Source organism: Neomonachus schauinslandi, chromosome 11 (assembly GCF_002201575.2).
Source record: "Neomonachus schauinslandi chromosome 11, ASM220157v2, whole genome shotgun sequence".
In the NCBI taxonomy this organism is placed as follows: Eukaryota; Metazoa; Chordata; class Mammalia; order Carnivora; family Phocidae; genus Neomonachus; species Neomonachus schauinslandi.
This window is the reverse complement of record NC_058413.1, coordinates 52901783-52925729: the sequence shown is the minus strand read 5'-3', so window position 1 is coordinate 52925729 and position 23947 is coordinate 52901783. Positions and strand designations below refer to the sequence as shown.

General features: G+C 38.1%; 1 protein-coding gene and 1 non-coding gene across 2 annotated transcripts in view; both read left to right on the top strand.

Annotated features, from left to right (window-relative positions):
• Positions 1-23947, top strand: part of FCHSD2 (FCH and double SH3 domains 2) — a 303207-nt gene that overhangs the window by 232778 nt on the left and 46482 nt on the right. The window contains exon 10 of the mRNA XM_021704593.1: positions 13340-13435. Within this exon, the coding sequence (XP_021560268.1) occupies positions 13340-13435 (96 nt within the window). The remainder of the gene's footprint in view (positions 1-13339; positions 13436-23947) is intronic.
• On the top strand, positions 18325-18430 carry LOC123326254. Its single transcript, XR_006540965.1, has one exon. It is a non-coding gene; the product is annotated as a U6 spliceosomal RNA (small nuclear RNA).

Here is a 23947-nt window from a genome sequence, read left to right as displayed (position 1 = left end):
GGATCGAGTCCCGCATCGGGCTCCCTGCTCGGCAGGGAGTCTGCTTCTCCCTCTGACCCTCCTCCCTCTCATGCTCTCTGTCTCTCATTCTCTCTGTCTCAAATAAAATAAATAAAATCTTTAAAAAAACAAAAAACAAAAAAAATAAAATAAAATATAGGTGTTGAAAGCAGCATTATTCATAATAGCCAATAAGTGGAAACCTAAATATCCATCAGCTGATGACTAGATAAATAAAATATGGTATATCCATATAACAGAATATTATTTTTCTATAAAAAGGAGTGAACTGCTGATATATCATACCACATACATCCCACAGAATAAAATATATTAATAGCTATAGCACATAAAAAGATGCTATTATGGACTGAATTATATCCCCCTAAAATTCATATGTTGAAGTCCTAATCCCTCTTACCTCAGATTGTGACTTTATTTGGAGATAGGACCTTTAAAGAGGTTATTAAGGTAAAATGAAGTCATAGGGGTAGGGTCTAATCCAGTATGACTGGTGTCCTTAATAAGAGGAGATTAGGACACAAACAGACACAGAGGAAGACCATGTGAAGACGCTAGAAAAAGATGGCCATCTATAAGTCAAGAAAAGAGGCCCTCAGAAGAAACCAATTCTGCCAACACCTTAATCTTGGATTTCTAGTTTCCAGAACTGGGAGGAAATAAATTTGTTGTTTAAGCCAACCGTCTGTGATACTTTGTTCTGGCAGCCCTAGGAAACTAATACAGATGCTTATCCTCATTATTAATCAAAGAAATGGAAATTAAAACCACCATGAGATTCTATTTTATAAGATTGACAAAAATATAGACAGGAATGAGTATTGGTGAGAATATGGATTAACAGACAGTCATAGACTGCCCTGGGGAGTACAAAGTGGTATATCCAATTTGTAAACATTTGGTATTACCAAGTCCATCTAAAGATGCACTTAGCTTATGGCCCAGCAGTTCCACTCCTAAGAAATTATCCTAGAGAAACTCTTATACATGTGTATCAGGACACTTTTGGAAAGATGTTGATAACAACTTTCTCTATAAGATTTGAAAAAGCTAGAACCCAGCTGTCCACAATAGGATGAATAATGGAGTACTATACAGCAGTAAAATTGAAAGATCTATATGCACATGCGTTAATATGCATGAGACTCATAAATACAATGTTGACAAGAAAGCAAGTTACAAAAGAATACAAACACTAAGATGCCATTTAGAGTTCAAAAATACCCAAGAAAATAATAGCATTTTGAGATATATCGTATGTAGTAATAATATTTAAAAGAAAAAAGAGGATGATAAAGGTTAGTAGGATGGTTACTGCTAGAGTATGCATTCTCAGAGGGGGTAATATTCCCCCAAGGGAGTAAAATTGCTTCCAGATGTTTAGGGAGGGGTTAAATATTACAGTGGGCCACAGTACATACATATATACAATGTATTTGTGGTATTAAAAGTAATGAAAGGGTAATTAGGAAAGAGGCATGTTTAGATAAGGAGGGCATTGGCAATACGGGTATTCTTTTTTTTAAGATTTTATTTATCTGACAGAGAGAGAGACAGAGAACACAAGCAGGGCAGAGGGAGAGGGAGAAGCAGACTCCTGGCCGAGCAGGGAGCCGAACTCAGGGCTCAGTCCCAGGACCCTGGGATCATGACCTGAGCCGAAGGTAGACCCTTAACCGACTGAGCCACCCAGGTGCCCCAGTATGGGTATTCTTTTACTTAATCTCAGCAGTGGATAGACAGGTGTTCTTAAGCATCTGTTTATTGAATGCTACTTTAGGCAAAGTCACTGTGCTAGGTGCTGAAGGATATATCTGTAACAAGGTTTAAAGCTTCATCTCAGTTATCACAAGGAATGACGGGAGCAGGAAGGGAATGGAGGGAAGGATTACTGGGGTGGGTGAGGAAAGCTTTGATAGGAATATATTTACTATCTTGGTTGTGATGATGTTTTTACAGGTGTAGCTATATTAAAACTTATCAAATTATACTTCAAATATATAGTTTATAGTATGTTGGTTATACCTCAGGAACACCTTTAAAGAGAGAGAGATTGGGCATATATCCCAGGGAAAATGAAAATTTATTTTCACAAAGAAACTTGCACACAAATGTTCATAGTAGTTTTATTCATAATAGCCAAAAAACTAGAAATTGTTTAATGACCTTCTTTGAGTTGAAGGATCAAACAAACTTGGTATGTCCATACTATGGGACACTACTCGGCAATAAAAAGGAACAAACTGTTGATACGTGCAACAGCTGCAATGAACCTCAAGGAAATTATGCTGAGTTTAAAAAGGCAGTCTTGAGGAGAACAGCAAGCTGGATAGGGATCAAATCATTCTGAACACCTACAAACTCAACAGGAGATTGAAGAAAAGAATAGCAGCAGCTCTCTGAACAGAAAAGCGACCACTTTCTGGAAGGTAGGATGTGAGGAGAAGTGAATCCGAGGCGATATTCGGGAGGATAGACGGCGGGGGAGGGGGCCTCGTCGGCCGCTTCTGGCAAGTGATAGAGCCGCAGAGCACAAAATCGGAACTTATAGAAGTCCGCTCCGCTGAGGGACGTCACTCCGGTGGCTAAGCGGGGGGTGGAACCCTCTCTGGGACAGTGTGGTCTCAGGACCCTCAGGGTCACAGAAAGACTGGGGATGCCTGAGTACAGCAGAGCTCCCAGGGATCGGAGCAGGGAAGCTGCCTGCAGAGATGGAGCCGAGGCGCAGGCTCTCAGCTCGGGGTTGCCATAAACCGTGATCCGCGGCACAGTCGGGCCACTGCTCCTCCAGCAGGGACCCAACAAGCGGCAGATCGGGGAGACTCACCTTCCTTCCCCGGGAGGGGTGGCATGGGAGCGACCACAGGGATCTGCTGGGTTTGGAGACTCTGCATGGGGTCGGGTGCCGGAGATAGAAATGCGCAGTCACAGGCTGGGTGAGCACGGAGTGCGGCCGGAGACCAGGGAGAGGGGAGTGACTGACGGCTTTTCTCTGGGCGCACTGAGGAGTGGGGCCCCGAGTTCTTGGCTCCTCCCGGGCGGAGATTGGGAGGCCACAGTTTGCACTCTCGTCCTCCAAAGCCTTATGGAAAGCTTGCAGGGAACAAATGCTCACAAGAGCAAACCTGAGCAGATTACTTAGCCGGGACCGGCAAGGGGCAGGGCAATTCCGCCTCCGGCAAAGACATTTGGGAACCACGGCAACAGGCCCCTCCCCCAGAATATCAGCAAGAACAGCCAGCCAAGACCAATTTACCGATCAATGAGAACGGCAGAACTCCAGCGCTAGGGGAATACTGCACATAGAATCCATGGCTTTTTTACCATGATTCTTTAGGCTTTCAAAGTTAATTTTTTTTTAACTGTCTTTTTTTTTTGTTTTAATATTTTTTTTCCCTTTTTCAACCAACATCTTATCAATCCGTTTTTTAAAAAACATTTTTATTTTTCATTTTTAGAGTCATATTCTATCCCTTCATAGTAGTTACCTTATTTTTGGCGCATATATATATACACACATATATATAAAAGTTGTTCTCTCTTTAAAATTTTGAGATACATTTTCTTCTAACGGATCAAAATATACCCTAAATCTCTAGTGTATGGCTTTGTTCTACTCTCCTGCCAGATCACATTCTCTACCTTTTTTTTTTAAATCCTCTTCTTTCTTTTTTCAAACAACTTATCAATTCCTTTTACAAAATTTTTTATAATTTTCATCTTTACAGTCATATTCCATCCCTTCATCGTATCAACCCTTATTTTTGTACATATATAAGTTTTTTTTCTTTAAAATTTTGGGAGGCACTATCTTCTAACAGACGAAAACACACCCAAAAATCTAGTGTGTGGCACTGATCTGTGCACCATCCTGATCATATTTGATCATATTCTTGCTTTTTTTGTTTTGTTCTGTTTTTGTTTGTTTTTATCTTTTTCTTTTTCTTTTTTCTTTCTTTCCCTTTCTTTTCCCCTGGCTTCAGTTCTTTTCTGATTTGTTTAGAGTATATTTTCTGGGGACATTGTTACCCTGTTAGCATTTTGTTCTCTCATTCCTCTGTTCTCCTCTGGACAAAATGACAAGACGGAAAAAACCACCTCAACAAAAAGAACAAGAGGTAGTACCGACTGCCAGGGATCTACTCAATACGGACATTAGTATGATGTCAGATCTAGAGTTCAGAATCATCACTTTAAAGATACTAGCAGGGCTTGAAAAAAGCATGGAAGTTATTAGAGAAACCCTTTCTGGAGAAATCAAAGAACTAAAATCTAACCAAGTCGAAATCAAAAAGGCTATTAATGAGGTGCAATCAAAAATGGGGGCACTAACTGCTAGGATAACTGAGGCAAAAGAGAGAATCACTGATATACAGGACCAAATGCTGGAAAATAAAGAAGCTGAGAAAAAGAGAGATAAACAGCTACTGGATCACGAGGGCAGAATTCGAGAGATAATCGATACCATAAGATGAAACAACATTAGAATAATTGGGATCCCAGAAGAAGAAGAAAGAGAGGGGCAGAAGGTATATTGGAGCAAATTATAGCAGAGAACTTCCCTAATTTGGGGAAGGAAACAGGCATCAAAATCCAGGAGGCACAGAGAACCCCTCTCAAAATCAATAAAAATAGGTCAACAACCCGACATCTAATAGTAAAACTCACGAGTCTCAGAGACAAAGAGAAAATCCTGAAAGCAGCTCGGGAGAAGAGATATGTAACCTACAATGGTAGAAACTTTAAATTGGCAACAGACCTGTCCACAGAGACCTGGCAGGCCAGAAAGGACTGGCAGGATATATTCAGAGCACTAAATGAGAAAAATATGCAGCCAAGAATACTATATCCAGCTAGGCTGTCATTGAAAATAGGAGGAGAGATAAAAAGCTTCCAGGACAAACAAAAACTAAAGGAATTTGCAAAGACGAAACCAGCCCTACAAGAAATACTGAAAGGGGTCCTCTAAGCAAAGAGAGAGCCTAAAAGCAACATAGACCAGAAAGGAACACAGACATTATACAGTAACAGTCACCTTGGCACTAAGTTCATATTTTTCAAGAGTTACCCTGAATGTAAATGGGCTAAATGCCCGAATCAAAAGACACAGGCTATCAGATTGGATAAAAAAACCAAAACCCATCGATATGCTGTCTGCAAGAGACTCATTTTAGACCCAAAGACACCCCCAGATTGAAAGTGAGGGGGTGGAAAACCATTTACCATGCTAATGGACACCAAAAGAAAGCTGGGGTGGCAATCCTTATATCAGACAAATTAGATTTTAAACCAAAGACTGTAATAAGAGATGAGGAAGGACACTATATCCTACTTAAAGGGTCTATCCAACAAGAAGATCTAACAGTTGTAAATATCTATGCCCCTAACATGGGAGCAGCCAATTATATAAGGCAATTAATAACAAAAGCAAAGAAACACATTGACATCAATACAATAATAGTGGGGAACTTTAACATCCCCCTCACTGAAATGGACAGATCATCTAAGCAAAAGATCAACAAGGAAATAAAGACTTTAAGTGACACATTGGACCAAATGGACTTCACAGACATATTCAGAGCATTCCATCCCAAAGCAACGGAATACACATTCTTCTCTAGTGCCCATGGACCATTCTCCAGAATAGATCACATCTTAGGCCACAAATCAGGTCCCAACCAGTACCAAAAGATTGGGATCATTCCCTGCCTATTTTCAGACCACAATGCTTTGAAACTAGAACTCAATCACAAGAGGAAAGTCGGAAAGAACTCAAATACATGGAGGCTAAAGAACATCCTACTGAAGAATGAATGGGTCAACCAGGAAATTAAAGAAGAATTAAAAAAATTCATTGAAACCAATGAAAATGAAAACACAGCTGTTCAAAATCTTTGGGATGCAGCAAAAGCAGTCCTAAGAGGAAAGTATATAGCAATACAAGCCTTTCTCAAGAAACAAGAAAGGTCTTAAGTACACAACCTAACCCTACACCTAAAGGAGCTGGAGAAAGAACAGCAAATAAAGCCTAAACCCAGCAGGAGAAGAGAAATCATAAAGATCAGAGCAGAAATCAATACAATAGAAACCAAAAGAACAGTAGAACAGATCAATGAAACTAGGAGCTGGTTCTTTGAAAGAATTAACAAGATTGATAAACCCCTGGCCAGACTTATCAAAGAGAAAAGAGACAGGACCCAAATCAACAAAATCATGAATGAAAGAGAGATCACAACCAACACCAAAGAAATACAAACAATTATAAGAACATATTATGAGCAACTGTATGCCAGCAAATTAGATAACCTGGAAGAAACAGATGCATTCCTAGAGATGTATCAACTACCAAAACTGAACCAGGAAGAAACAGAAAACCTGAACAGACCTATAACCACTAAGGAAATTGAAGCAGTCATCAAAAATCTCCCAACAAACAAAAGCCCAGGACCAGATGGCTTCCCAGGGGAATTCTACCAAACATTTCAAGAAGAATTAATACCTATTCTTCTGAAACTGTTCCAAAAAATAGAAATGGAAGGAAAACTTCCAAACTCGTTTTATGACGCCACCATTACCTTGATCCCAAAACCAGACAAAGACCCCATCAAAAGGGAGAATTACCAATATCCTTGATGAACATGGATGCAAAAATTCTCACCAAAATACTAGCCAGTAGGATCCAACAGTACATTAAAAGGATTATTCACCACGACCAAGTGGGATTTATCCCTGGGCTGCAAGGATGGTTCAACATCTGCAAATCAATCAATGTGATACAATACATTAACAAAAGAAAGAACAAGAACCATATGATCCTCTCAATAGATGCAGAAAAAGCATTTGACAAAGGACAGCATCCTTTCTTGATCAAAACTCTTCAGAGTATAGGGATCAAGGGTACATACCTCAATATCATAAAAGCCATCTATGAAAAACCTACAGCGAATATCATTCTCAATGGGGAAAAACTGAGAGCTTTCCCCCTAGGATCAGGAACGCAGCAGGGATGTCCACTATCACCACTGCTATTCAACATAGTATTAGAAGTCCTAGCCACAGCAATCAGACAACAAAAAGAAATCAAAGGCATCCAAATTGGCAAAGAAGAAGTCAAACTCTCACTCTTTGCAGATGATATGATACTTTATGTGGAAAACCCAAAAGACTCCACCCCAAAACTGCTAGAACTCATACAGTAATTCAGTAAAGTGGCAGGATATAAAATCAATGCACAGAAATCAGTGGCATTCCTATACACCAACAACAAGACAGAAGAAAGAGAAATTAAGGAGTCGATCCCATTTACAATTGTACCCAAAACCATAAGATACCTAGGCATAAATCTAACCAAAGAGGCAAAGGATCTGTACTCAGAAAACTATAAAATACTCATGAAACAAACTGAGGAAGACACAAAGAAATGGAAAAACGTTCCATGCTCATGGATTGGAAGAACAAATATTGTGAAGATGTCAGTGCTACCTAGAGCAATCTACACATTCAATGCAATTCCCATCAAAATACCATCCACTTTTTTCAAAGAAATAGAACAAATAATCCTAAAATTTGTATGAAACCAGAAAAGACCCCGAATAGCCAGAGGAATGTTGAAAAAGAAAAGCAAAGCTGGCGGCATTACAATTCCGGACTTCCAGCTCTATTACAGAGCTGTCATCATCAAGACAGTTAAGGTACGGGCACAAAAACAAGACACATAGATCAATGGAACAGAATAGAGGGCCCAGAAGTGGACCCTCAACTCTGTGGTCAACTAATCTTCCACAAAGCAGGAAAGAATGTCCAGTGGATAAAAGACAGTCTCTTCAACAAATGGTGTTGGGAAAATTGGACAGCCACATGCAGAAGAATGAAACTGGACCACTTCCTTACACCACACACAAAAATAGACTCAAAATGGTTGAAAGACCTCAATGTGAGACAGGAGTCCATCAAAATCCTAGAGGAGAACACAGGCAGCAACCTCTTCGACCTCAGGCGCAGCAACTTCTTCCTAGAAACATTGCCAAAGGCAAGGGAAGCAAGGGCAAAAATGAACTATTGGGACTTCATCAAGATAAAAAGCTTTTGCACAGTAAAAGAAACAGTCAACAAAACCAAAAGACAACCGACAGAATGGGAGAAGATATTTGCAAATGACATATCTGATAAAGGGTCAGTATCCAAAATCTATAAAGAACTCATCAAACTCAACACCCAAAGAACAAATAATCTAATCAAGAAATGGGCAGAAGACATGAACGGACATTTTTCCAAAGAAGACATCCAAATGGCCAACATGAAAAAGTGCTCGGCATCAGGGAAATCCAAATCAAAACCTCAATGAGATACCACCTTACACCAGTCAGAATGGCTAAAATTAACAAGTCAGGAAACGACACATGTTGGGGGGGATGCGGAGAAAGGGGAACCCTCCTACACTGTTGTGGGAATGCAAGCTCGTGCAACCACTCTGGAAAACAGTATGGAGGTTCCTCAAAAAGTTGAAAATAGAGCTACCATATGATCCAGCAATTGCACTACTGGGTATTTACCCCAAAGATACAAATGTAGTGATCCGAAGGGGTACATGCACCCCAATGTTTATAGCAGCAATGTCCACAATAGCCAAACTGTGGAAAGAGCCAAGATGTCCATCGACAGATGAATGGATAAAGAAGATGTGGTATATATATATAATGAATATTATGCAGCCATCAAAAGGAATGAGATCTTGCCATTTGCAACGACGTGGATGGAACTGGAGGCTGTTATGTTGAGTGAAATAAGTCAAACAGAGAAAGACATGTATCATATGACCTCACGGATATGAGGAATTCTTAATCTCAGGAAACAAACTGGGGGTTGCTGGAGTGGGGGGTGGGGTGGGAGGGATGTGGTGGCTGAGTGATAGACATTGGGGAGGGTATGTGCTATGGTGAGTGCTGTGAATTGTGCAAGACTGTTGAATCACAGTTCTGTACCTCTGAAACAAATAATGCAATATATGTTAAGAAAAAAAAAAAGAAGAAGAAGATAGTAGGAGGGGAAGAATGAAGGGGGGAAATCGGAGGGGGAGACGAACCATGAGAGACGATGGACTCTGAAAAACAAACTGAGGGTTCTAGAGGGGAGGGGGTGGGAGGCTGGGTTAGCCTGGTGATGGGTATTAAAGAGGGCACGTTCTGCATGGAGCACTGGGCGTTATGCACAAACAATGAATCATGGAACACTATATCAAAAACTAATGATGTAATGTATGGTGATTAACATAACAGTAAAAAGTAAAAAAAAATAAAAAGGCAATCTTAAAAAGATAGGTGCTGGGGCGCCTGGGTGGCTCAGTCAGTTAAGCCTCTGACTCGTGATTTTGGCTCAGGTCATGATTTCAGGGTCCTGGGATTGAGCCCTGCATTGGGCTCTGCGCTCAGCGGGGAGTCTGCTTGAGATTCTCTCTCTCCTTCTGCCTTTCCCCCTGCTCATGCCCTCTCTCTAACACTTTCTCTCTCTCAAATAAATAAATCTTTTTTTAAAAGAAAGACAAGCTGAATGAGTCCATCATATAATATTTGTGAAATAACATGTTATAGAGCTAGAGAACAGGTCAGTGGTTGCCAGAAATCAAGGATGAGGAGAGTGGATATAGTTATTATGGAGCAGCACAAGGGAGTCTTTTGGGTGGTTCAGTTAAGCATCTGATTTCGGTGCTGGTTACATGAAGCTACACATGTGATTAAATTGCATAGACCTCTACACACACACACACACCCAAATCAGTTCATGTATAAATGGTGAAATCTAAATAAGCTCTGTGCTTTGTACCAGTGTTAATTTCCTGATTTTGATGTTTACTATAGTTATGCAAGATGCTAACATTGGGAGGTACGTAGGACCTCTTTGTGACTTCTTTTCAAAATTAAGTGTTTGAGAAAAAGACCAGTGACTAAACTAGTACCTCTAGTGTCCAGATTTTGGTTTCTTTTTTTTTTTAGAGATTTTATTTATTTATTTGAGAGAGAGAGAATGAGAGAGAGCATATGAGAGGGGGGAGGGTCAGAGGGAGAAGCAGACTCCCTGCCGAGCAGGGAGCCCGATGCGGGACTCGATCCAGGGACTTCAGGATCATGACCTGAGCCGAAGGCAGTTGCTTAACCAACTGAGCCACCCAGGCGCCCCAGATTTTGTTTTCTAAATACTTTCTCCTCTCATTTAGGGATGGGGGAAGGAGACAGGGCTTTTGGGGAAGATAGGTATGATTCTCCAGGTCTGGGGCATGAAATATATAAGATAAACCTTAAATGGTTTGTCATAATAGAAGCCAAAGAAACTAGCAAAATTATCAAAAACCAGTAGGTCATGCCAGAAGGACTTAGGATGTGATCTTACCGGCCAAAGATGGGATAATTTTAGCATCACTAATGATAATTGCAGTGAATTAAAACACACTGAATATTTTTAAAGCCGTGTCTTCATAATAATAATTTATTAAAGTTATAATTAGGCATTCTTTGGAGGTTTCTAGGGAAACAACTCAGTTGGGAAACTAGATAAAAAGGAAAAGAATTAACCATTTATCTTGCCTTCCTTATACAAACTATACCTCAAGGTAATTAAATAGTCGACTTGCAAGGTTTCTTTCATAGAATTATTCCAGCTAATAAATGAAAAAGGAATGATAGAATTCCTTGTTGAGAATAATAGGAAAAAATAGAAAAAAATCTTTAGTTTTTGCATCCTCTAATAGATTTAGGTGTTTATCATCATAGGCCTGTTAACGTTAGTTTTCTGGGGCTACTGTATAAATTACCATAAACTGGGTGGCTTAAAACAACAGAAATTTATTCCTTTTGCGTTCTGGAGCCCAAAAGTCAAAATCAAAGGATCAGCATAGCTGCATTCCCTCAAACCGTTTTAGGGGAGAATCAGTCCTTGCCTCCCCAGCTTTTGGTGGCTGCAGGCATTCTTTTGCTTGTGGCCACATCACTCTAATCTCTGCTTCCATGGTCATATTGGCTCTTCTGGGTTTTCTTCTATGTGTCTTTTATACAGATACTTATTGGATTTAGGGCCCATCGAGGGAATCTGGAATGATCTTAAAATCTTTAACCTAATTACATCTGCAAAGGTCCTTTTCCAAATGAGGTAACATTTACAGGTTCCAGGGTTTAAGACATGGACTTACTTTTTTAGGGGCTACCATTCAGCTCACTCTAGTGGTTAATATCATAAAAAGAGGTAAGTCAGAGGCAACCCTCCTCAGGGAAGTAAACATCACATTGCAAGAAACAAAAAAAAAAACCCTGAATGAAATCAAGCATCAACTTATAGGACACACAGGAAACAGAACACTACAAGGATGCAGTCAACAAAATTCAGGCTGTGGGAAATGCTACAGGACAAAAAGAAAGTTTCTTCAACAAATAAAGTACAAGAGAGAAAAAAAAGAGATGGAGGAAGGAAGGAGCCTATATATGAAAAGAAACCTAAGCAACATCATCCACGTGTACTGTGGGGGCCTTATTTTGATCCCGATTTGAAAAACTTAAAAATATTAAGCAATCAGGGAAATTTGAACACTTATTGGTTGTTTTATAAGCATTTATTATAAATTTTAATATGGGTAGGGTTTTTAAAAAAGTCCTTGTCTTTTAGATATCATACTGAAATATTTACGGATGAAATGAAATGTCTGGGACTTGCTTCAGTACAGGGGGTGGGAGAGGTAGGTGGGTTTATTGTTGTCTCTACTTTTATTTATGTTACAATAAAGTTAAAAATCTAAAAATGCTGTAACTAGAAGGATGATCCTCTTAGCTTTTTCTGCATGGTGATTAGTGAGGCTCTCAGGGCTGTGTCAAGGAATCCAGGAAACTGGAATCCAGGAAAAGAAAAAAATGCATTTCCCTTTGAGAATATGTTTACTCAGCCAGCCTTGCCTGACAAAATTCTCCCAAGCTCTCCTCACCCCATCTCACCCCATCAGTCTGGATTAAATAACACCCTCTTTTGTGTTCTCCTAGTACCCACTACATACATACTTCCACAGTATATTTAATTGTGTACTGTCTGGTTCTCCCACTTTCCAGATTATAAATTCCTTGAAGATGCTAACCTTGTTTATTCATCTTTATTCATCTATATATTGCCCTCAAACAGTGCAGTTGACATTGGGCTTGGTAAGCTCTCTCAATAAATGATTGTTGAATGAGCGATAGGGAACTGGGTTTGTGCTGGTAAATAAAATGTAAAATATAACCCCTACTTTCTCTATCTCTTCAGTAAACCCTTTTCCCAGGACTACTAAGGTATAGCTACAGAGCTTCTTTAAACTTTTTTCTTCTTCTTCTGCCCATCCTCTGGCAGAGGTGCTAATGAAAGATAAGTGAAGGGTAAGCACTGTAGCAACGTGGAAAATGGGTTCCTGCACAATCAAATGTCATTGATTTCCACTCTTTCCCAGGGTGTATAGTGCAGTGGAGTCTCTTCAAATGGCTGTCTTTCTGTACTATTTGTTTTGCTACATTCTGTGTATCAGAGGTCCCCTTCTGTATGAATTCCTTGGTATGCCTTAAGATGGTAATTAGAATGTAACCTCCTAGGGGCACCTGGCTGGCTCGGTGGAGCACGTAACTTCTCGATCTTGGGGTTGTTGGTTCGAGCCTCACACTGGGTATAGAGATTACTTAAAAATGAAAAAAAAAAAATCTTAAAAAAAAAAAAGAATGTAACTTCCTAGAAATGATGCCAAGAAGTACTATAAAAATACTGTTTTGTGGGGTGTCTGGCTGGCTGAGTTGGTAGAGCATTCAACTTTTGATCTCGGGGTCATGAGTTCAAGCCCCACTTTGGGGCTTTAAAAAAATTGTTTTAATACTATTTTGTGCTATGGATGGGGTTATCTGGCAGTTTCCTAGTGGAATACCATCTCTATATAGACTTTAAGAGGTCTACAAAACTTTATAGCTGAGAGAGACGTAAGGGACTAGTGTGTTTCCCTGTTTTCATCCCATTGCCCCCATTAAAAAGAGCAACTTTTTGTATAATTGCAATCTTTTTGCTGTCTTAAAATATTGCATATTATCTAGTCTGGGCTAGTTTCTAAACTAGTGCTTTCTATATTTAGACTATTGAGAAAATAGGACACATAAGTAACAACTGTTATCTAAAATGAAAAAAATGTGTACTTACCATTTTCTTTTGATTACGTAGTGTTGGATGATTTCTCATTTTTGGAAAGCAGGATAAATCTTAAATTTTAAAATATAATTACTGGACATCGTAACCTTATTAAAGGCTTAAAGATACTTTATTTTCTCTTTAGGTGGTACGGGACTATAATCTTCAGCTGTTTTTACAAGAGAATGCTGTATTCCACAAGCCCCAGCCCTTCCAGTTCCAGCCCTGTGACAGTGATACTGTAAGGGGATTCCAGATTTTCATTCCATTTGTTTTTAAGCCATGTTTGTGCTCAAGTAACTATTATCCTTGGAATAGGCAGAAAAAGCTGAGTGCATCTCCTTAATTTTATAACAAAACTGTGAGTATGCAGAGAAGCTGACATTTCTCCTTTCTAAATGTAATTAAAACCCAGTTTCTTTATGTCACCAATTTAACTGAGGTTAAGTTATGAGACATGTAACTAAAAACCTGCAAACTGAACAGAAGGAAGAAGGGAAAATATTCAATAAAAAAATTTTTTCAATTCAAATATAAATTATACTTTCTATCTATGAAATTCTTCACATGTAAACACTTCCAAAGAAACCAGTGGTTAAATTTTAACCAGAATAGGGGCGCCTGGGTGGCTCAGTCATTAAGCGTCTGCCTTCGGCTCAGGTCATGATCCCAGGGTCCTGGGATCTAGCCCCGCGTCGGGCTCCCCGCTCCGCGGGAGGCCTGCTTCTCCCTCTCCCACTCCCCTTGCTTGTGTTCCCTCTCTCGCTGTGTCTCTCTATGTCAAATGAATAAAATCTTAAAAAAAAAAATTTTAACCAGAATAGAATCAATAAGCAGAACAGTGCATATGTGCCTACACATATTTTGGTTGGCTTTATAAAAAATTACAGGCCCTTTATAATTCCTTTCAGATTTCTTAGAATGTCAGAGTATTAACATAAATGCCAAATTGACAATTTTTAAAAAGCAATCATGCATTTTATCATTGAGTTTATGAAGAATGTTTGCCATTATTTGAATTTAAAAAAATAGAACCAAAATGCTAATTTGATAAAAAAAAAAAAGACAATCAACTTCTACAAGTTAAGAAGGCGCATGTTGGCATATCTAGCACATTCTTTCAATGTAGGCAAGCCAAGAGGGAAGTCAAATTATATTCATAAGGTCTTTTAGTAAACCTGGAATCAGAACCAGGGGAATTTATATCAGAGTTTCATGGTATCAGTTTAATAGAAACCTTTGCTGGAGATTTTTCATTACTTTTCTTACATTTTAAGGAGCCCTGTTTGTGGCTATATAAAGAAATGTAGGAAATCAGCATTTACCTCTAGATTATAACTCTTGCCCTTTATATGTGCCTTTTTTTTTTTTAATCAATCCACTTTTGCTTAATGATTCAGCGATGTTGTCCTATAATTTGACTTCTTTACCTGAGAGGGATGAAGCAGAGCATTAGAAGATACAGGGTGTGGACAGGTTCACCAAGCTTGACTTAAAATAGTGACTAATTTATCTCTGCCCATTTTCCTCAGAAAAATCAGAATAACAGTAGACTCTCATTGTCCCAAGGCCCAGCTACAATCCTAAATCCTCCTCTGTTTGTAGACACTGTTAAATGTTCTTAGCTGCATGTCCCTGTTTGCCTTAAAATTCTAACTATGCTCTTTTCTGTCCTTGTGCAATCTTTACTGGGCAGAGTTTAAAAGCTGCCCAACTGGTGGATATTGAGCTCTCCCCTGTCAGTGCTCTGAGAATGACCATAGCTGAGGTATATGGGGGTGTGGGTCAAGGGTGGGAGAGATGGGATGTGTGGGTTTGCATGTTAATGAAGGGTGGGACCTGGTATTGGGATTAAAAATGTGTGTGTGTGTTTGTAAGGGGTCACTGAATTCAGCGTAAACTGGGACTTTCCATTTTCCCATATAAATTAAGGATTTCCTTTCCTATTTATAGTGAAAGGATTGAACTTCTCATTTTTCATCCTGTCTGAAGCACCTTAGTTTTTCTTGAGAGGCATGTTGGAAAGAATTATAGTTCTAATCTCGCCTTTATCAAGGGTAACTGAAGCCTATTTTAATATAACCCATTTCAAATTGCAGTATTTTTCCTGCAAAAGTCCAAAATGCCCAGATGAAAACATACAGTCACAATATTACTGTCAAAGTTAATTAAGGCTTAAAATGATTGTACCCATTTTGGTTTTTTGGCTTATCTTTACTTGCTGATGAATCGAAATTTCTTGTCATTTTATTTTAATATGTGATTATTTTGACTCATGCTTTAGAGTGATATACCAAAAGAAACTGGCCAAAATGGTTGTATAAAGACACAATTATTTCTGTTTTGTACAGCCATAGAATCGGATTGGGAATCTTAGTGTTAACCATAAGATCATTCCAAGTGACAGTGATCAGTGGCAAGTTCATCTGATGTAATAACTTAGTAGCTGTCTCATGGTTAACACTGAAAGATCTTCTTGTCTTTATTTCCATATAGAGTTATTGATTTCTACAGTGTCCTTTCTTTATATCCTCAAATACCATTTTTCAGATGATACCAGAAAGTTAAAAATCCTTTCTAGAAAGAGTAATGTTCACCTTTCTTTGCTGAAATGAGTTTTTAATGCAAGATTATTCTAAGAAGGATATAAGATGTACCCTAAAATTTCCCTTACCCCCAAAAAAGGGGATGTTCTATAAGGGAAAATTGACAAGTACATATATTAGGATCTCAGTTTTGGAGAGTCATTCAGCTGTCATGTGGGTCATGCTTGTGTTAGAGATTGATACAGGTGTCATACAATAAGAAATCATGAGCTTTGGAGTCAAGTCCTGGCTGTGCCATTTGCTGGCTGTGTTTATTTTATTTATATGTTTATCTGATATCTGTGAAAATCTTATCATATTTATATGTTTATATATTTATATATTTATATGTTTATCTGATATCTGTGAAAATCTTATTATATTTAACCTCTCTGATTCAGCTTTCTCATATGTAAATGTTAAAGACCTTAATCTGCTTGAAAATTAAATGAGATACTTAAGCATTTGACTCAGTACCTGACACATAGTAGATACAGAATAAATGTTGACTTTTTTTCCCGTATCTTTTCACAAGACAAGCATATTTCATTTTTTTAGGTTTTGCCCCTAATTGCTATAGGAAATACCAAAATATCAAATATTGAAGACATTATAAAGATTATGAAGTCTTGTAACACTTTTATATTCATGGTACCCCTGCTCTTAATTCCATTACTGAGTTGATCATTGAAAGTCCCTTGGGACTTCTGCTCTCCTTTTTCATTCCAAAACGTAGATCTCATCAGCCTCTTTCTTAGCAGTTTATAAGCCTAAAAAGCAATCTGTTTAGAATAAACAGCAGCCAATAGCTAACAGTTAGTGTCCATTCCTACCCCTTTTATACTTTTCAGCACCTCTGCCCTACATACACCTCAGTGTTTGTCCCTTCCATTACCAGAACTACTGATGTCTGTCCTTAAGGACATTTCCTCACATCCTGTGAAAAGGACCTCCTATCCTATTTCAGCCTGAGATGGGGAATAACATGGGAAACACACACATAAAAAGGCAGGAAAAACTTACGGAAACTTTTCCCCCAAATTTCCTGGTGGGAATGCGAAGACCCTTTCCTTTTTACCTTTCCTGAACTGCAAATAAGATTTTCACAGATATCAGAAACTGACATTTTTATCACAGTATCACAGATACAAGAAATAGCTGACAGGGGTGCCTGGGTGGCTCAGTGGGTTGAGCGTCTGCCTTTGGCTCAGGTCATGATCCCAGGGTTCTGGGGATCATGCCCCACATCAGGTTCCCTGCTCAGTGGGGAAGCTGCTTCTCCCTCTCCCCCGCCCCTCCCCCCACTTGTGCTCCCTCTGTCTCAAATAAATAAATAAATAAAATCTTAAAAAATATAGCTGACAAGTTTCTGATCCATGATCTTTTCCTGTTATTTTAGCCACTAGTGGTTATATTTAATTCTACCATGTAAAGATTAAAAGTTATATTAAGTAAAATGGCCACTTGCTGTAATTTAGGACTTTTGCACATTACATTTTCATTTAAGTGGGGCATTTTATGCATCTACTAAAAATACGTACAATATATGTAAACCAAACTAACATGCTGTACACCTTAAACTTATATAGTGATGTATGTCAATTATTTCTCAATAAAACTAAGAAAAAAATATTTACCAAAAATTACCCTTGTCTGTAAAAGACTATATGGGATCAGTATGCCATACAGGGAAATCACTTGAAAATTCTCATTGTTAGTGAGTGGCTTTATCTGCTGATGGAAATCTTGTATTGCATAAAGCATTGGCATATGACCATGAAAGCACTGTGATAGAGAATTGGTGGAAAATCCTCCTTGTGGGTGAATAGGTACCACCCTCCTATACATATACTTACCACAGTATCCCAAAAATGAAAGGCCAGAAACAGCAGTGCTGGCAGTCAGAGGGGGTTGTCCTAAGTTCTTCAGTCTTTCAAAAAGGACTTAATTTGGTTTTGTAGAAAACCTACCATCTATATAATGAGTCTTTATGCTTTCTCTGGATTTGATACATTCTTAGTCTACAGGTATCCAGAGCTTACTACAGGTATCCAGTAATGTACTGACACAAAAGAGCCTGGGAGTTCACTTTTTTATCTAGCCTGTGATTACAGCTCTTAAAGCAGAGCATCTGTGAGAGCTGCCAAAATAAAGACATACTCGTCATGTGGCTGTTCCAACCAGTCATGCCTCGACATATATCTAGAGAGTGTCAGAGACAAGACTTTTTGTTGGTTTCTTGTCTTGTTTTCATGGCATTACTGAAGGACATGTTTTTCTCTTAGCTTCACGTTTGGTATCTAATAGCTCTTGTTTGCTTCCCTGAGAGACTACACACACTCAACCCAGTTGTGAGTTCCTGCATCTCTTCTAAGCAAAAGGGCTACTCTCCAAGTATAGTCAGAATAAGTTTATGATTCATGAGGAGCACTGCTCCACTCCTTTCCAAGTTATGTGATAGATTTAAAATATGTGACTTAGAGGTCCACAATCTCTCATCAAAAGCCTTCAGGTCAGATGGGTTTTCAAAACTTAAAATTTTTCGGTGCTTGCTTCAGCAGCATATACACTAAAATTGAACGATACAGAGAAGTTGAGCATGGCCCTTGTGCAAGGATGACACGCAGATTCATGAAGTGTTCATATTTTTAAAAAATAAAACATTTAAAATGAATAAATAACATAGATATCCTGGATTTTTAGGGGCACCTGGCTGGCTCAGTTGGTAGAGCATGGGACTCTTGATCTTGGGGTTCTGAGTTTGAGCCCCATGTTTGGTGTAGAGATTACTTAAAAATAAAACATTTAAAAAATAAAATAAAATAACAGAATTTTCCAGGTTTTTGAAGGGTGATCCATATACCACATATTGTATAACACCCTAAACAACGGGAAGGACCTCATGATCAAGCTTGGTATTTTTGCAGTAAAACATTTGAATAGTCATACTAAGTGAAATAAATAAAAACTATAAATAATGTTTCTTCGGTTCAAGTCAAATTTTGCCACAAATGAGCTGTGGCTCCAAACTTACCTAAAATACCTGTGATTTTCAGAACATTGTGAATTTCAAAATTATAGGATGGTGAACCTGTATAAACATAAGTACTAAGAATATAATAACCTACACAGATCCAGATGCTTTTTACTTGAAGAGGCCCTTTTCAGAGCAAGTAAAAATTAACTTTCTTGAAATAATTAACAGTATATTATTAAATTTCATAAAAACTAAAGTTGGATTACATATTTAACACAATAAATATATACCAGTAAGCTGAAAAATACAAGTAATACAAATCCCTTGAATGAGGGTTAATAACCAGATTATTCCTGGCATACGACAACCCTAACATTATCTTTTGAAATTAGGTTGAAATGCTAGTATTTTGCTCTGTTTGTGGTTTTCATTCATCATACGACCATCTCTTTTTCTCTCTTTCAAATGATTATATTTTGATAACAGACTTGAAAAATAATGAAGTGTTTCTTGTATGAAATCAACTTTTTTATCCCTATTCACTTTGCCCTTCTGGGCATATGCTCAGATACCTGTCTGAAACTTCTGTGTCCTTATTTTAATCCTAAAGTGAACTGAAATGATATCTTGAGAGGGTAACTAAGGACAAAATCATTAAGATGACTTAAAAACTAATATATCAAGAATAGTAGAATGTTAATTTCTGTCGTGTAGTTCTTACAAATTTGAAAAGACTAATATTTAAATATATTCTGTAAAAATTGGGAACTTTAAAAAATTTAACATTGCTAGGCTCTGAAGGCCTTCTTAAACTCATATGAAACAGTTTGGCTTTTATTTTTCTAAAAACAAAATGAAATCAAAATCTGTCTTACCTCTAAGTAAATGGCCTAGCCAAAGTTTCATTCAAAGGAAATTTTTATTTTTGCAATGTCTTCTTAAATATTACTGCCTCTATTTTTATCAGTATTGGCATTAACTAAATAGAACAGTTAGTAAGACAGTCATAAGATAGCAAGGAATCTGAAGTCAAAGAGATCTCAATACAAGTTCTAAATTCACCACTTACTGACTTTAGAAAAGACACATACCCTTTCTAAGCCTAGAATTCCATAGCTATAAATTGAGAATCTCTATTAGGATTATTTTGAGTATTAAATAATGTATGTAAAGCAGTTAGCACAGAGTTTAAATATGCAATAAATGGTACCCTTTTAGAAAAAATTAACATAGCTCTATAGTTTTCTAATTATAAAAAAATTAGTAGAAAGTTTTCACCTGAACTGTCACTGTCCAAAGGTAACCACTGAGGGGGCGCTTGGGTGGCTCAGTGGGTTAAGCGTCTGACTCCAGGTTTTAGCTCAGGTCATGATCTCCTGGGTTGTGGGATCCAGCAGTGTTGGGCTCTGCGCTCCGCGGGGAGTCTACTTGAAGATTCTCTCCCTCTGCCCCTCCCCCCACATGTGTGAACTGAGATTAGTTATTTTACCCAGAGGGAACAGCATAGGTTTGTGTTTAGGTTAATATTTATTTTCCAGGAAAAGACCCATCTGCTTCTGTAATTTTTTTTTTTACTAAAACTTGTATGATTTATAAAATCTGATGTTTCCAAAGATCTCAAAATTCACATTTAGTTGACCTAACTTATCAAATAGCCAAGCTGACAAATGACAAATGAAAAACTACCTATCCTATACTTAAAAGTTGATAGGAAAGTCCTTTTATAGCATTTCTCTTCAGTTTGTAATTTATTTGAATTATTTTTGTGCCACTATTATTCTGAGAATTGAGATATTAGTCTCTTTTAAAAATAATCAAGTTCAGTAAGTGAACTTTGTCAGAGCTAGGCTATAGTGCTTTTTGATACATAATTTTTAAATTCTCATATTCTGCTTCAGGCAGATAACAATGTGCTTTAAATTTTTGTGCTTAAGAGCGTATATATGTTATTTTTCTCTGATGTTTCAAATACATTTTTAAGAGGTAAAGGAAAAATGTTAAAAGAGTGAACTAAAGGGGCGCCTGGGTGGCTCAGTCACTAAGTGTCTGCCTTCGGCTCAGGTCATGATCCCAGGGTCCTGGGATCGAGCCCCACATTGGGCTCCCTGCTCAGCGGGAAGCCTGCTTCTCCCTCTCCCACTCCCCCTGCTTGTGTTCCTGCTCTCGCTGTCTCTCTCTGTCAAATAAATAAATAAAATCTTTAAAAAAAAAAAAAAAAGAGTGAACTAAAGATTAAATTAGCTAACATTTCAAAAAGAAGCAGTCATTAGCAGTTCCTTTGGTAGAATCAACCACTGCTAACACCACCATCAGATCTACACTAGATCCTGATTTGTATCAATCTTGGATGGTAGAGGTTGCATTAGAATGTTTCTCTGTGTATTGTTTAACACATGGGCTGTGTTGCCTTTTATGAAATTCTCATTAGTCTAAACCTGAGTTATAGGTAGCTTCCACATGTCTTCCCATGGCTTGATTTTATTTATTTATTTTTTAAAGATTTTATTTATTTATTTGACAGAGAGAGAGATAGCGAGAGCAGGAACAAAAGCAGGGGGAGTGGGAGAGCGAGAAGCAGGCTTCTGCCGAGCAGGGAGCCCGATGTGGGACTCGATCCCAGGACCCTGGGATTATGACCTGAGCCGAAGGCAGACGCTTAACGACTGAGCCACCCAGGCGCCCTTCCCATGGCTTGATTTTAGAATTCATGGGAAAAAAAATTAACTTGAATTTGAATCACAAAATTGTATCTCCCAATCAGTGGCCTTTGTTGTCTGTCCTGATCGTTAGACACTCCTGTCTGAGGAATAGTAAACCCAAAGAGTAAGGGGGAAAGGCCCTATCTTTACTTCCCCAGGTCTTAAGCACAGGAAATACTCAGTAAAAAGGTAGAGATTATGTGTGAGCAAGTAGGGCTGTGGCCTATCTGCAGCCATTACACATTTAAACCCACTTACCTATTCCTAAAATGTTGCTCAGTGATAAAAATCAAATTTCTCCATCAGCTGTCTCCTTTCTCACCTATTCTGTTCCCTGTAAGTTCATTCTGTGTTTGAGATCTGCCTTGATCTTTCAACATACCTTCAGTCTTGTTTCTGATTCATTCTTTGGGCTAGCAAGAACCTAGGAATTATGTGGAATTTTTTGTTAATAACAAAAAATTTTGTTTCAGGTAATTTTCAACTGGGTCTTTAGCATTAACAATTACCACTTATTGGATACTTAATAATATAGGTACTATAAGAGAATGTTTATAATAATGAGCTCATTTTATCTTTTTTTTTAATGAGCTCATTTTATCTTAATAACCCCAATGAGATAGGCATTTTCACCAATTTTCAGATGTAACTAAGACTCAGATTAATAATATGCCCCAGATCATAAAGATCATAAAGGACATAGGATTAAAACTGAGTCTGTCTGACTTAAAAACCTATGCCTGGGCTCTTCAGAATACACGTTTCTGGCATTCCATTTATATATTAGATTCCTCTGATTAATGTAGATTGCATTTGTAATCTTTACCCAGGGTTTAACATTTTAAACCCTAACTTCTGAGAATGGATTAAAATTTAAATGCCTAGATCCTTTTACAAAGCAAAATATAATAATAAAGATGGTTCTCAGATTCCTAATAGCCCAAAGAATGAATCAGAATAATAAAATGTAATGGTGAAGTTGGTTAGATTTTGACTTTGATTCTTTTGCTGTATTTCAATGCATTTAATAATCTAGCTTTAGCTGAAATGTATGCGTAGAGTAAAAGGTTTTTTTTTTTTTAAGATTTTATTTATTTATTTGAGAGAGAGAATGAGAGACAGAGAGCATGAGAGGGAGGAGGGTCAGAGGGAGAAGCAGACTCCCCACTGAGCAGGGAACCCGACGTGGGACTCAATCCCAGGACTCCAGGATCGTGACCTGAGCTGAAGGCAGTCACTTAACCAACTGAGCCACCCAGGTGCCCTGAGTAAAAGTTTTTGAACCTTGCCTATAATCCCCCCAACAGAAATAATAAGTTTTTAATCCAGTCAAGTTATGCTTTACCAATTTTGAGCTATGTGGCCTTGCAAAAGTCAGTTTTCTAAAATCTTTCCACTGTAAAATTTTGCTTCTTTTTTTGTATTAAAATCTTCTTGGGATAATTCATATTTAAGAAATTGTTTGCTTTCCCAATTATTAGATTTTTGTCAGGGGTTCTTAAGAGTTTAGAGAAAATAAAAATAGTTTAGTGGTTAAGAGCTCTGATTCTGAAATCAGACTTGTAAAATCAAAGTTGTAACATTTAATACCTGGTAGACACTAGAAATTTTACCTAACCTCTCTCAGCCTCAGTTTCCTTTTTATAAGATGGCTGTATGACTTATCTCATAAGGTTGTTCTAAAAGTTATGTGAGGGGCGCCTGGGTGGCTCAGTCAGATAAGCGTCTGCCTTCGGCTCAGGTCATGATCTCGGGTCCTGGGTTCGAGCCCTGCATCAGGCTCCCTGCTCAGTGGGGAGTCTGCTTCTCCCTCTTCATCTGCTCTTTCCCCTGTTTGTGCTGTCTCAAATAAATAAATAAAACCTTAAAAAAAAAAGTTATGTGAAAAAAAAGGCAGGGACACCTGTGTGGCTCACTTGGTTGGGCGTCTGCTGTCAGCTCAGGTCACGATACCAGGGTTCTGGAATCCAGTCCTGCATCGGGCTCCCTGCTCAGTGGGGAGTCTGCTTCTCCCTTTCCCTCTGCCTCTCCCCCGTTTCATGCTCACTCTCTCTCTTTCAAATAAATAAATAAAATCTTTTTTGAAAAATAAAAGTTATATGAAGCACTTTTCACACTGCTTTGTATAGTAGGGGTTAACTATTAATATTGCTAATTTAGATTTTGCAATTTGTTCTTTGTGCAACAAAATAGTATTTTAGGGCTAGAAGAAACCTTTACTGATCATTTAATCGAGCACCCCTCTCTTTCATATGATATTAAAGTCCAGAGGAAGAAGGGCAAAACCTAGTTTGAGGGTTTTTGGTGGATTGGTGATGCACCTGAAACTAAATTAAACCCGGTATCTTTGTGGACAGAGAGATTGTGTTGCTGTTATTGTATTGTTTTGTTCTCTTCACTTCTATCCATTGATTCTTTTTTTAAATCCCATTGAAACAATTGTTTCCATTTTACCTATGCAACTATTTTAGTGTCATAGTAGGTTGGCATGA